General features: G+C 52.6%; 1 protein-coding gene across 2 annotated transcripts in view; it reads left to right on the forward strand.

The window, feature by feature from the left end:
• Nucleotides 1–338: 338 nt before the first annotated feature.
• Nucleotides 339–14,693, forward strand: part of LOC119099080 (synaptic vesicular amine transporter-like) — a 31,753-nt gene continuing 17,398 nt past the window's right edge. The window contains exons 1-4 of one of the 2 annotated variants that reach the window (XM_037222138.1): nucleotides 339–410; nucleotides 11,295–11,434; nucleotides 12,241–12,474; nucleotides 13,084–13,258. In XM_037222138.1, coding sequence (XP_037078033.1) covers nucleotides 11,317–11,434; nucleotides 12,241–12,474; nucleotides 13,084–13,258 — 527 coding nt within the window. In that variant the 5' untranslated portion in view covers nucleotides 339–410; nucleotides 11,295–11,316. The remainder of the gene's footprint in view (nucleotides 411–11,294; nucleotides 11,435–12,240; nucleotides 12,475–13,083; nucleotides 13,259–14,693) is intronic. The other variant, XM_037222137.1, reaches the window with a different exon arrangement.

Genomic DNA, 14,693 nt, shown 5'->3' on the forward strand with positions numbered 1-14,693 from the left:
GACGTACATTCGATACATTTTTGAACGGCGGGGGCTTATATTCATTAACGAATGGATCCATTTCATGGTCCTTTGTTTATACAGAGTGATCTAGTCATGTCGTAGGGTCTGTCTAATTTTGTGAATGCTCTGGTGCTGTCACCACCCTGGTATTTGTTACCGCTGGCGCCGGCCCCTTCTCTGGCGCGGTCACTCCGCCCCACGGACGCACGCTTCCGTCAGGCGGCGCGGCGTCGGCGGGCGCGGCAGTGGGCGCCACCGCCGGCCGATAAAACGGCGCGCCGGCGGGCGACCGGCCCCGACGGCCGAGAGGGCCGGCCGTCAGAGGTCGGTGCTGCGCTCTGGCAGCAGCTCCAGCCGGGGCCCCGGCCGCGGTGGCCGCCCGGCCCCTCTGAGCGGCACCCCGCGCGGTGAGTGGGTGGGCTGCCCTCCTGGCTCGGTCGCGTGGTGTGCTCGCAGCGCCAGGGCGGCGGCCGGTCACGGCGCGCCCCTTCAGGGATGTGGCGTCGCGGGCCCGATGGTTATGGCTGTGTTTGTGCGGACGCTTGCCCGGACTTGTGAGCTGTCTTCGCTGGACAGGTGTTCGCGTGTTCTCTCTGCGTGTCTCGCTGGTCCAATAACCTCGACACCCGCAACTTATATTATATGATGCGCAAGTTATGAAAAAGTACCCTACGTGTTTCTAAAACTCAGCGTGTAATGGCTTTACCAGGTCCCCTGACAAAGCCGTGGTTGCATGGAATGTGAGCTAAAAGGCACGCGCATTTGGTTTTGTAAAACAATGTTTTGGTCTTACAAATGTCGCAACCGGTAGACGTTTCTTCGTGTTTTCATTCGGCATTTTGTTTTTCGTATTTCGACATTTCGTATCCATTATTCGACATTTTTGGTATTTTGACAGCCTGCGTGGTGTCCCCGGAGTGTTTTCATGGCGCGGATGTGCCCTGGGGACAAACTAGCGTGGACAGTCACCTGAGCGGGAATTGGAAGAGGCGCTGAACAACGGCGATAGGGCGATAGAATGACAATGTCTCTCATCATAACATCAGTGCAGTGATATTTCCATGGAGTTTTCACACGCGCTCGGGTGGGGGTCAAATTGCCCCCCCCCCAAGGTCCTTTAAAAATGGTTTCCGAACAGCGCGGCGTAGCCGCGCCAAGTTGTGCATAACTGTAGACATTTGAATAGCGGATCGTTTGAAATAAAGAATTTAGATGCATCTTGTAAGGTCGCTGACCTATGGCATGCCAAAGTCAGGCCATAGTTTCAGTGAAGGCAATTTCTAGGGAATCGTCCAATCTGATACAACAACGGAGTGTTTGACGAAGCCATACATCTTTGAGATGCTTTCCTAGGTGCTAAAAATATTGAATGAGCAAATTTCGTTGACCTGAGGTCAGGTATGAAGGTCAGACCAAGGTCACATCCAACTTGATTTCTTTCTCTAGGCCTTTCTGTATGGGATAGTTTGTGGTGCTCATTTCAAATTTATTGACGGCAGGAACCACAGTATACATCTTCCATTGACTTCTTAAAGGTAGAAAAGGTCATTGACCTGAGATGACCCGGGTCGATAATTTGTTTTATGAACAAACTGCCTTGCGTTATCTTTGTCGCTTATTCAAATGCAAAACTCAGAGCAGTTTTGCATGATTTTGGTCACCATGACCTTGAAAAGGTTGAACAAGGTCACTGACCTCAAATGAGCTTTTGACCTTTTGCTTAGAAAGAGTTTCCTAGGTTCTGGGAGCACTTTGGTGACCAACCTAGAATTTGATCTTGTTTGACCTTATTTGACCCAAAGGTCATAATCTAGGGAGCTCAAACTTTGACCTAGGTGAGTTCACGTACAGGTTAAGACACCCTGCAAATTTGGTGTCTCCAGCCTTCTTAGTTCCCGAGATCTCAGGGGGTTCAAATTGACCCCCACCCGAGCGAAGGGTATCTAGCCGGCCGCCCGTGCGCGTGCTAAGACACGATGTCACCGACCTGTCTGATGTAAGCTACATGAAGCCACATCTGAAATTATTAAGGGATTGCTGTCATGAGAGTAATATGGTACCCAATTAATTACAACTGCAGCACCGGCAATACCGGTGGTTCGAATTACGGTACATTTACGGTATATGATTTCATGCCTGTTTACACAGGACCGTTGCGGGTGGAACGCTGCGCGAAGTGATAGCAGGTAAGCTCCCACTAACGAATGGAACGGCCACGGAAAACTGGGTGTATGGCTGAAACTAACTACACGGTGAAAAAGAACATCCAATCAAGCGGCATCTGTATATAGTGCACATACAGACGTATCAATCTGCATGGCCGTCGTAAGTGTGCCCAGTCGAATTAATCTGCTGAGTCCTCGTAAGTGTGCCCGAATAAGGCTATCATTACTGCCTTATCGATTGGATTTACCACAAATTTGTTGAGATAGGGCCTCACGATGCTTCTGAACCTTAACACGGATATATTACCTTTGTGTATACTTATTTACGTTTGAGTGTTGACAATCGCTGTCATAGCAACGGTTGTGCAAGCCACGGTGGTGGCTCCCAGGTCATTGGGTGCATTGCAATGAAACCTGGGGTAGCTCAGGTCCAGGCCTTTTTCCATCTAGCCTGGACATCTCACCACCCTGCCCTGTCACGTCGCTGACTTTAGAACCCCAGTGTCTACGCTCTGAAATTATGACAAATCAGGAATGCGCGAAGCCTGCTCGGTCGCGAACGGCTTCAAGCCTACTCGAGCACTGGCTTTAAATGTGCTAGCACACACACTGCTGAGAATGAGCTAAATATCCCACGACGTCCTGCTTTTCTTAAACAGCAACAGCAGTGGAAACTGGCAAAGTTAGATATGCTAGGTAGAGAACAAGATCTTGAGTAATAGAGAAAACAAAGCCTCTTCATTATCCGTCACCGTTTTGGTCATGGCCTGGCAAAGCCCGAGCGTCCGGTCACGGGGATGGCCAGCCGGCCTCAGCGCCAGCGGCGGCGGCGCTCGCAGCACGGTGAGCCGATCGGCGAGGCACGCGCCGGCCGAGCGAGCCTTGCTTCTAACGGTGTTCCTGGGGAAGGATTTGCCATCGAACGGATATGTTGCCCGGATCGGCGCTCGGATCTTGCTCGGATCGGCCCCGTGCTCCACCTGGCCACGTCCCCTCCAGGTCCCGCGCATCCCTGTCACGTAGTTAACAGAGGAGGTGCAGAAAATGTGCTAGTTTGTGCAGTTTCAAAAATTTCGAAAGTCAAATTTGAAGTTGTAGGGCAGATGTACATTACTTCCCACGATCGCCTTCTCTCTTTTTATTCGATTCGAGTAAGGAAGTGCGGTGACGCGAGAGTGACTGGGGCTATGGTTTGTAGGTAGTAACTTTTTGCTAAAAACAACTAAAAATTGCTGGACAATCTAATTTTGGGTGAATTTTTCAATAGCAGCGGAATATCTGCAATAGGCGAGAACAATAAGGACCTACAACATCCCGTTCTCTAGCTCAAGGCCTGGCGTTCAGGCATGTTGTAGAAAATAACGTGTGATCTTTTAGGACGGTTGCGCTACATGACGTTGGACATAAGCAGAGGGCGTTTATCGTCTCAGACATTGTGCAAGTTGGAAACAAATCGTCATAGCTACAGTGTGAAGTATGTTCCTGAAAGTCTTACCCTGAGTACCTGTTTAGGAGCGAGCTCGCCACACAACGTGCCCCAACACACAACGAAACGCTGTTAAGAACGTTGCTTGTTGCTTGCAACGTATAAATGACAGTTTTTCATGGCCGAATTACTGGCAACTGGATCTTGTACCGGACAAAATCAATAATTGCAAAACATTTTGCGTGTTCATATGGTGACCATAACACTATCTGAGCACAGTGATATCCATGCCGATAAATTATATGATATGATGCGAGCCACACGATAATAAGTGATGCTTGCTTTCTGACAGCATAATCATCGCTACATTCGTTGCGGTTTTCCGTCACCACAACCTAGTGAAAGCAGGAGCCAGGAAATATTCCCGACAGTGAGATTTGCGCACTGGTCTGTCGACTTCGAGGTCAACGCTTCAAACCAATCGGTCATTTACGTCACACTGGATATTGAATGCTCCGATAATCAGCCTGAGGTTAGCTATCGTTTGCATGTAATGCTTAAAGCACGTGCTGGCAGGCATGTTATTCGAGGAAAATGATACGTCTTTCGGCTGCTGATCAGCTGAGGCGTGAGAATATCCATATAGCACGAGCTGATCTTTACCCTTCGTGACTGCACGCAGGATCGCGTGTAAATGAGATTGATCGATCCGTGCCGTGGCAGTTAATGCCATAAATTGGATCAGATGATGACGCCGACAAGTTACGTTCGGTTCATGCTAGGTCGGTTGCAAGTCCAATAGCATTGCAATATCACCATAGCCGATCTTTCTATCAATTCGGTGAGCATCGTTGAAAAAATAACTCGTCTTAATCACATCAGCTCAGCCTTTTGTACAGCTCTGCACCGTTAAACAGCCGGAATCAGAACATCAAGCACACACGTTCCAATGCTGAAATGATACGGTACTTTTCCCAAAGGGCGACGCGAGAAGCAGCTCTGTCTTCCAGCTATAACTTTACACCAATTCTGGTACCTGAGTGACACAATGGCCTTGCCCGCGCCCGTCAGCAGCGTGGACCAGCAGACGGTGAACCCCCCCCCCCCCCCTCCACGCTTCACTGCCGCCGGCTGCAGAAGGCCAGCGTCGCACCGCCGCCCAGTGTCGGCCGGCCGTCGGCGGCCCGTCGTCGACGCCCCTGTGCGTGTTGCGCGCGGCGCGTGCCACAATGGACCGCCGTCTCTGAGTGCTCTCCTTTTGATGCGCCGTCTGAACGGGCCGTCATACCTCGCGGTGGAGGTGTATTGATCGGGGCCGGCGCCCGTTGGGGCGAGGTGGGTGGCTCTGTTTTTGTCGTCTCTGAGACGCCGCCGGGCCCGCAGCAGCCTCTCCGGGCGCGCCTGTCTGAGCGCCGGCAGTCAGATCGCCACACCGCCGAGCACGCTCTGCCCTGATCTCACCCTGCCAGCGACAGAACGACTGTGTAACTGGGCCGGCGCCTGCACGAGCAGGCCAAAAACTGAGCTCCTCACTGATTTTTTAAGCGGAAATTGCTTGATCAATCTTCTTCAAAAAGGCCGTTACTCACGCCCGCAGGGCTTGTTGGATATCCTTCGCTTGGGTGTGGGTCAATTTGCCCCCCGCGATCTCAAAAACTAAGAGAGCTAGAGAAAGCGATCTTGCAGTGTGGGATAGTCGTTATCTTAATTCGTTTGTGTCAGTATTTGAGATCCACAGGTCATGATTCATGACCTTTGGTTTTAAACAAGGTCAAGCAAAGCAAAACCCAAAATTGGTGCTCCAAGTGCCCCCAAACCTCCTCATGTATCCGCCTTGAGCCTAGATACCTGTTCCAAGTAAAAGATCACTAGCGTTCATTTAAGCTCAGTGACCTTTTTGAAACTTAGTGCGTCATGGTAACAAAGAATCCAAGAGACTATTTGGTCTTTTAATCTGAGTCAGTATTAAGGATTACGATAGGTGACACGGTCTTAAAATCAAACTCTTTGTCTGGGCCGTTTTCCGTCGTTAGCCTCCTATGGCCTTGAAAAAGTCCATGGAAGATGTTTGTTGCGGTCCCGGTTATCGAGAAATTTTAAAGGAGCATTAGAAACTACTCCTTAAAGCAAACTGTCCAGCAAAAAAGTGATTAGTTTTAACCCCGGATCGTCGCTTATAAACCCTAGGTAAAAAATTGGTTGGAATCCTCAATTCAATTGTGTTTGGCCAACGAAACTGTTACAGATATGTGTAGCTTCGTCTAGCAATCCTAGTCGAATCATATTTAGTGAATTCCTAGAAATTTCCTTTGCTGGCAGCCACGACCTGAACCTACCCCGCCCAAGGTCAGCGGTTTTAGAAGATGCATCTAGTTTCTTATACCAAAAGATCCGCTATTCAGCTGTTTACAGCTATGCGAAGTTGGGCGCGGCCACGCCGCACAGCTCAAAAATTATGTTGTAAAAACCTTGGGGGGAGGCAAATCGACTACCAACTCGTGTGCGTGTTAACACGCACCTCGGTGGCCGGCTGAATGGCCTTCGCTCGGGTGGGGGTTAACTTGACCCTCTGAGATCTCACAAATTGAGAGGGATAGAAGCACCAAATTCACCGGGCGTGCTGACCTATATGTGAACGCGCTTGCGTCAAAATTTGAGGATGCTGGGTCATGCTTTTCGGGTACAATAAGGTAAAAGAATGTCATATTCCAGATTGGTGTTCAAAGTGTTCCCAGACCTTTTCATGCAACCATCGTGAACCAAGACTGGTGCTCATTTAAGATCAGTGACCTTGTGTGACCTTTCGATGGTTATGGTGGCCACAGTCAGACAAGAGTGCTTTGATTTTTGCATTTGAACAAGCGTCCTAGATTACGATAAGCGGCATGTTCCTAAAGCAAAATTTCAACTCGGGTTTTTTCAGGTCAGTGACCTATTCTGACCTTCAAGAAGACCATGGAAGATACTGATTTATATGTACGAAGGTAAATGCGGTTCCTGGTATCAATAAATTAAAAATGAGCACGAGAAACTACACCATACAGCAAGCTCTGGGGTAATAAGACGGTGGATTTTAACCTTGGTGTGACTGCTATACCTGCCTTTAGGTCAATGGAACTTGTTAATTCAATTGCTGTGCTGCTTAGGAAACCCCTATAGAAATACATGTCCCCGCCTAGCGCTCCCTTGTTGCATTAGATTGAACGATTCCCACGAAACTGTCTCCGTGGGTGCATGGCCTGACTTTGACCTGCCGCAGGTCAGTGATCTTACAAGGTGCACCTAAATTTGCTGATGCCAAACGATCCGCTATTCAATTGTCTACAGCTGTGCAAAATTTGGCACGGGTAAGCCGCTTCATTCGGAAATCATTCCGGAGAAGGCTTCGGGGGGGGGCATCAAATTGGCGCCCCCACGAGTGCGTGTTAATGCGCATTTAGGTCACGGGCTCAGCCGATGACGCTTTCTAGCAGTCACGAAATATTAGTATCCTCGGTAACCTTGCACACAAACAGTTCATCTTCGCGTGTGCGGATGAAGTAATAGCCATCCACATGACTGGTTGGCTAGTACCGGCTGGGATGGATTGTCGGGACACCTAGCTTGTTCCATACACCGCGTTTTGCATCCACAGCGATCCCTACAGCGATAGGCAGATTTCATCTGCAGTCGTTCGTCCGTGCAAACAACCAAACGTTGTTTGTATTCTGCGCAATGTCAGTGGGTACGAGACCAATCAGTGGTCACCCGGCAAACTCTGGGAGAAATCTGGGAGAACTTGCACAGGCTTCTGACTCCAGCTCCTACAGCCCTGCACATGAGCAGACGTATCACGTTTCAGATCCTGCCGCCACTGTTCACCCCAAACGCTGGAAATATTCCCGGTGGGAATGCTGTGCTCATTCGCACTTACTGACGGGGCGGGCCCTGTACCGCAGGGAGCCCCGTGCGCAGGTCCTCGCTCTTCTTATCTGGCAGAGGCCCTCTATAAATCTAGGATTGTGTCCACTCAGACTTTGTAATTGGGCTGGTATCTCAGGGCGTGGTGTGCATTTATTTCCAGGGCACTCAGCCGCTGTGTATCAGAATTACAAATGGCGTCGCTGGCCGCGTCTTCCAGGATAGAGTACCGTTAGCTTCTCCAGCCTCGTCTCGGATAGAGTACCGCCAGATTATTCAGCCTCGATGCGGATAGAGTACGGCCAGTTTCCCCAGTCTCGTCTCGGATAGGGTACCGCCAGCTTCTTCAGCTTGATACGGATAGAGCACCGCCAGCTTCTTTAGCCTCGATGCGGATAGAGTACCGCCAGCTTCTCCAGCCTTGATACGGATAGAGTACCGCCAGCTTCTCCAGCCTCGTCTCGCATAGAGTACCGCCAGCTTCTCCAGCCTCGTCTCGGATAGAGTACCGCCAGCTTCTCCAGCCTCGTCTTGGATAGAGTACCGCCAGCTTCTCCAGCCTCATCTCGGATAGAGTACGGCCAGCTTTTCCAGCCTCATCTCGGATAGAGTACGGCCAGCTTTTCCAGCCCCGTCTCGGATAGAGTACCGCCAACTTCTCCAGTCCCGATACGGATAGAGTACCGCCATCTTCTCCAGCCTTGATACGGATGGAGTACCGCCAGCTTCTCGTGCCCCGATACGGATAGAGTACCGCCAACTTCTCCAGCCTTGATACGGATAGAGCAACGTCAGCTTCTCCAGCCTTGATACGTATAGAGTACCGCCAGGTTCTTCAGCCTCGCCTCGAATAGAGCACCGCCAACTTCTCCAGCCTTGATACGGATAGAGTACCGCCAGCTTCTCGTTCCCCGATACGGATAGAGTACCGCCAACTTCTCCATCCTTGATACGGATAGAGTACCGCCAGCTACTCCAGCCTCGTCTCGGATAGAGTACCGCCAGGTTCTTCAGCCTCGCCTCGGATAGAGTACCGCCAGCTACTCCAGCCTCGTCTCGGATCGAGTACGCCAGCTTTTTCAGCTTCGTCTCGGGAATGCTGTCGACTGAGCAGCAGCCGAGAAAAGAAGAGAGAGGGAGAGAGAGAGAGATAGAGAGAGAGAGAGAGAGAGAGAGAGAGAGAGAGAGAGAGAGAGAGAGAGAGAGAGAGAGAGAGAGAGAGAGAGAGAGAGAGAGGGAGAGAGAGACCTTAGTAAGGGCTCCTGGGCCCTACCCCCACTCGTAGGGCTAGAGTAAGAGAAAAACTCATGCACAACCTGAGAACATGCGCATACATCAAGCTTATGTCTTAAGATTATCATTTCACTCGCGTACATTTGCACTGCTTCAGTGAGGTGGACGTTTCAAACTTTTTATCAAAATTTTGCGGTAAGGATGACGCCAATATTTCATGTTTATGTGTGATATTTCGTGCTAGCCTGATTATGACGTGCACGAAGCACTTAAACCACTTGACGTCTTACCACTCCGTTGACACCCTAATCAGGTGGTACTCTAAAACCCAGTTGCTCTCTAATTTGCTGTTTCCAATCACCTAGTGTAGAAGGTCATTTTCAACATTATGCCTTCTCACAGGAGCCACCTTGCAATATCTTATGCAATGCCTTACTGGCATCATAATCAAGTGCCGCCTAAATGGTGTTGTTTTTTTTTTGGCGGGCAATGCGCTCGACTTCCAGCGACCGTATCGCACCACTTTTTATCGCGTCATTCTTATGTGGTTCCAGAGTAGTGTTTCGCGACTGCAGTTCGGGGTCATATTCTGATATGAGGAGTTCACGATTGGGTCATGGGTCGCTACACTCAAACCATAAATGCACGACAGGACGTTCTCTAAGCAAGTCTATGGCTACCATTCCACAACGGCAAGTTGCTTTTCATTTCTGTGACGCCCCGGCTCAGCACCACCTCGACGCGAGTGCTCAGCGCCCGGGCGCTCCCGCCAGCGGAGCAGTAACTCAATCGCAACTGCGGCGGCGAGGCCAAACAATCGCGCGTGAGGAGACGGAGTCGGCGGAACCTCGCCGCGCCGCCACCCGCTGATTGAAGAGGCGCGCGAGCAAACAGCGGCCACGAAAGGCGAGCCGCGGCCCGTGCCGGCGGCCGCTGCGGCGCCCGTGCCGGCCGGGTCTGTTGACAGGCGGCTGACCGGATCACCGGCGAGCCGCGGCCCGTGCCGGCGGTCGCTGTGGCGCCGGTGCAGGCCGGGCTTGTTGACGGGCGGCTGACCGGATCACCGGCGAGCCGCGGCCCGTGCCGGCGGCCGCTGCGGCGCCGGTGCCGGCCGGGTCTGTTGACGGGCGGCTGACCGGATCACCGGGTCGCCCGCCGGCCTGCCGATCGTTATCCACGTCGTTACGGCGGGTCCAGATCCCGGCCGGGCCGTGCAGCTGCCGGGCGATCGATGCCCCAATCTCCAACGGTCTGCGCGCTTCACCGGACGCCGTCGTCTCGCGACAAATGGGCCGTCGAAGGCAGCGCTGCGCGTCTCGGCGGGTCGCCGCCTGGTGCCAGCGGTCTGCTCAGCTCCCGGGAGAGACGCCCTGGCGACGCTTCATCAGGCTGCTCCTGGCGGGCACTAGGCGCGATTGCAGCAATCATGGCAAGATGTCGTGCCGTTCATTGCCGACTAATGCGGCTACGGCTCATCAGACCCAGAACCAGGCCATTGGCGCATCGCGAGGCGAGAACAGACCGTAATGCAGTACACGTGGCAGCCGAAGGGAACCAAATAGCCGCAATGTCTCTTATGATTGCACTAAATACACTGTCGAGCGTAATCTTATTACCTCCTCTCCGGTGTCATCCATCTGATTTACGATTACGCCAGTGCGCCTTCGGGATTAATTTAGTGGCGGCCCCATCCATGTGCGTCTTTCTGTAGTGCCCGGAACCTGATAAACACTCCGAAAGACGCATGCCGCGCGTTCAGTTAACACTGCTGCCCCTTCTGCTGTGAAGAACGCACATTTTTCTCCCCAATACCCGTTGGGCACACGCTGTTTGCTCTCCTCTCGCGATGGTGTGCTGTTAGCCCTTGACGGCTGACCGCTCAGGCTGTACTCTCCGTGTCAGGGAGTGATCGCAGGTAAGAAAATGGATATGACATTCATCCCCCCCCCCCCGGTCACTCGTTTTATATCCTGGGTCAGCAGATGTTCCCGCTACGGTTGGATGGGTGTGCTGTTCGTCGTTGACCCCTAGTCTGTGCTCTGGGTCAGCAGGGGACCGCGAGCCGGCAGGATGGGTGTGCTGTCCGTCGCTGACCCCTGGTCTGTCTGGACACCTCTGGATCCCTGGTCAGAGGTCTGGACACCCTGGGTCAGCAGGTGCCCTCGATACAGCAGGGTTGGGTGTGTGTCCGTCACTGACCCCTGGCCTGTACTCTGGGTCAGCAGGTGTCCTCGATACAGCAGGGTTGGGTGTGTGTCCGTCGCTGACCCCTGCTCTGTACTCTGGGTCAGCAGGTGTCCTCGATACAGCAGGGTTGGGTGTGTGTCCGTCGCTGACCCCTGCTCTGTACTCTGGGTCAGCAGGTGTCCTCGATACAGCAGGGTTGGGTGTGTGTCCGTCGCTGACCCCTGGCCTGTACCCTGGGTCAGCAGGTGTCCTCGATACAGCAGAGTTGGGTGTGTGTCCGTCGCTGACCCCTGGTCTGTACTCTGGGTCAGCAGGTGTCCTCGATGCAGCAGAGTTGGGTGTGTGTCTGTCGCTGACCCCTGCTCTGTACTCTGGGTCAGCAGGTGACCGCGGGCCGACAGGATGGGTGTGCTGGAGCAGCAGAGCGGCTTCCTGCAGCGGTGCAGGGAGTCGCGCCGCCTGGTGCTCATCATTGTCGCCATCGCACTCCTGCTCGACAACATGCTGCTCACCACTGTCGGTGAGGGCAGTAGCTGGCGATAACACATGCACCTGCCTTCGCGTGGCAGCTGCACATGAATCGGCCAAAGGGGCTGAGAAAATGCCTCACCTCATGCTGTTGGTTTGGAAATTTAAGCCAAAAGCGTTGTACTAGCCACACAGAGCCGCTTGCAGGTTAAATGTGGGGGTGTCTATTGAGAAGGGTTTTGCCAATGAGTGCCACTGAAATTAACAACCTGGGCCGATATAATACTATTGAGTAAATGCAAGCTTGCTTTGACGAGCATGGTTCCCAGCTTTGAAAAACTGGATGCCATGTCCAACAGCCTCCTCGTGGTTGTACCCAGGCTCAAAATAACATAACTAGTTCGCTCCAGTTGTCGCATGTTGAAACGGTGCAAGAAATTGTCAGGCCATTGATTCGGAGTAATTCTGCAAGAGCAAGTACCGTACGAAGGATTGCGCGGCTTTCATGAACGGGCACTTGTGGTTACGCACTTTCCTCCCCATTCGTGGTGACCGCACATGACCCGGAAGTACATATACCGTTGTGATGAATAGCCCATGGTCATATTCATCAAACTAAAGCATCGCAGATCCAGGGAGTGCTACTCATTTAAACCAAATACAGCAATCACCAATACTGAGTTTGTGAAAACTCTGCTTTCTCAAAGCTTCATACAACATTGTCGCGTGTCAAGCTCTCAGTATTCAGCCATAGACGCGTGCATGACCACGTTACGCTCATCTGTACGGGTCAGCCAGCTGTTGCAGCATGCCACGGTGGGTGCGTGGGCGCGTGTTAGTCGCTCGGCTTCGTTCCAGTGCCCATTATGCCGGAGTTTCTGTACGTTCTCCACCACCGGAACGACAGCCCGGCCGCCGCCGCGGCGAACACACCCAGTTCGACGCCGCCACCGCCACCGGCGGCCACCACGGCCGCGCCAGAGACTTCATCCAGCGCACCAGTGACGTCAGCGACGCTGGTGACCGGCTGCAACTGCACCCGCAGTCAGCTGGGGCTGCCGCCGGCCGGGGAGGATCCCGGAGGAACGGCCGGTCAGTCTGAGTCGGAGGGGAGCTGGACTGCCTGGGATTGGCTGGGACTGATGTGAGCCTTCAAGCATCTACAGATTGGTTTCTTTCTTGCGCCCTGCTGTTTCTTCTTGTTGTTCTGCTAGGTCCTGGCTCACGTACGCTTTGTTACTCGTGCTAGTGTAGATCTCGTAACTCGCAGTTGTTTTATTATGCTTTATAAACGAGGTGGCTTTGCTATCCTTTGTCGCGTGGTGGAAGAATGTTAGGGCTATGCCCATCGCCATTTGCGGAGTGATCAGCCCTCAGATAAATGACATTTCGACCAGTCGTGTAGCTTCCTATCCAGTTGAAGGGCTCCAATCTCTCCCCCCCCCCCCTCAACTGTAACAAGACAGTGTATGAAATCTGCGGAAACCCTACTTTTCTCATAATTGGTGTGGGTGGCATTAGTCATGTTTCCCTGTTCAGCCCCCGAATATATTTCGCAAAACCTCACCTCTCTTCTGGCCTTTGGATATTTATCTAGAATTAAAGCGCGGTACTGCGTGTGCCAGCTTTATTGGCTTGCCTCCACTCACATTAGCTTAAATTGCAAAGAAGGATTGCCTACGCATTCTCTCTAACCGCAAGGTAACTGGTCCGTCTCAACGCTGCCTTCAACAACGGCCGAGACTACGACGCTGAGCGAGGAGCAGATCAAGCACAAGGAGCTGGTGGAGGAGAACGTGGAGGTGGGCGTCATGTTCGCCTCCAAGGCGGCCGTCCAGCTCGTCACCAACCCCTTCGTTGGACCACTCACCAACAGGTGGGTCATGAAGCTGCGGCTTAGATAGGATACCAAGGCACGGACATGCCGGCAGGTCCAATCTGTAACGAGGAACGGACGCTGGAGGTGGCCACGTGGAAACCCGCCTGCCGGCTCTGTTTGACCTTCGCAAGGGCGGGAGGCCTCAGGGGCCGCCCGGGGCTTTCCGGAAATAACTTCGAACCGCTTAACGCAGACCGCAAAATTGTTACAAACTTGCATTTGAAGAGTTTTTAAGCATTTTGCAAAGTGCGCAGTGCTGCCGTCACAGTTCATGAGAAGTCCCACTTTCCGACATCATGTCAGCCGAGTTTGACGGTCCACCAGCTGTCAACTGACGGTTCTCCAGCACATGCGTTTTTATACCAGTCCGTTTATCCGGGCATGCAACATGATTGTGCTACCCTAAAAAATACGATTGGATTAGGTCGTTCAAGGTCAATATAGGTTTGGCGGGCCAGTTTACAACCCACAAATATTTTGTATATTCTTACATTCCATGTTTGACATATTTCAAGCCATATTTACGAATGTATGATGAAGTTCGACTAGCGCTATCCAGGCTAATTTTTTCATTGCCCTATTACACTTGACCCTGGTGTGACCCTCACCCGGCTCACAGCCGGGTGAGGAGGGCCCACGCATGCAACTCTTGTTCGGTGTGACCCGATTGTACACTCTGAGGCCACATCAGCATAGGCTTACCGTTGGTGCATGATTCGGTGCCACGTGCAACACATGATAAACCTCTGACGTGGCATGCATGACTGCTCACACAGGCCACTAACTGAACGCAGTTCTGCACGAGATTTGATGTGTTTCCCCCTTACCCCTAGCATGTTCCTTTCTCACGATAGTAAGCCGGCGCAAGAGCCCCCTCGTCTAACGAAAGGTTACAGTCAGGCAGTGAGGTATATTTTAGTAATGCTGATCGTTGACACTGTAGGGTCACAAAGCAGCTGCTCATATTGCTGTTGGAAACAACGAGCATTTCAGCGACTCACTTTGCTGAACGAGTGAAAGGAGCATTGACATCATACCATGCCACGTCATGTAGTGCACAATCTGCCACATACCATGGCATGTTCAATGTACACCACGTCACTGCCTCTCGTCTGTCAAAAAATGCTACGCAGCATGCGACGCGCGGCCTGTCACTTGCAACACCGCCATGTGCCAATCGCAACATGGCTGTCTGTCGGCTGACGGGTGGCCGGCTGTCGTCGGTCACGCGGCGTCTCCGGTGCCGCGGTCGGTGCCGGGGGCCGGACGGCGGTGCCGTCTGCGTCGTTTGTGCCGTTGGCGCCGTTTGTGCCGCGGCCCGGCCGGCCGATACGGGCTCGCTGCCGCTCACGCTATTATCGATTCTCCGCCGTATTATTAGAGACAGCGCACGGATGCCGGAGATGCACTGCTCGTAGGGGCCGGGGAGGAA

This window comes from Pollicipes pollicipes, unplaced genomic scaffold (assembly GCF_011947565.3).
Source record: "Pollicipes pollicipes isolate AB1234 unplaced genomic scaffold, Ppol_2.1 Scaffold_4740;HRSCAF=5597_pilon_pilon_pilon, whole genome shotgun sequence".
Classification (NCBI taxonomy): domain Eukaryota; kingdom Metazoa; phylum Arthropoda; class Thecostraca; order Pollicipedomorpha; family Pollicipedidae; genus Pollicipes; species Pollicipes pollicipes.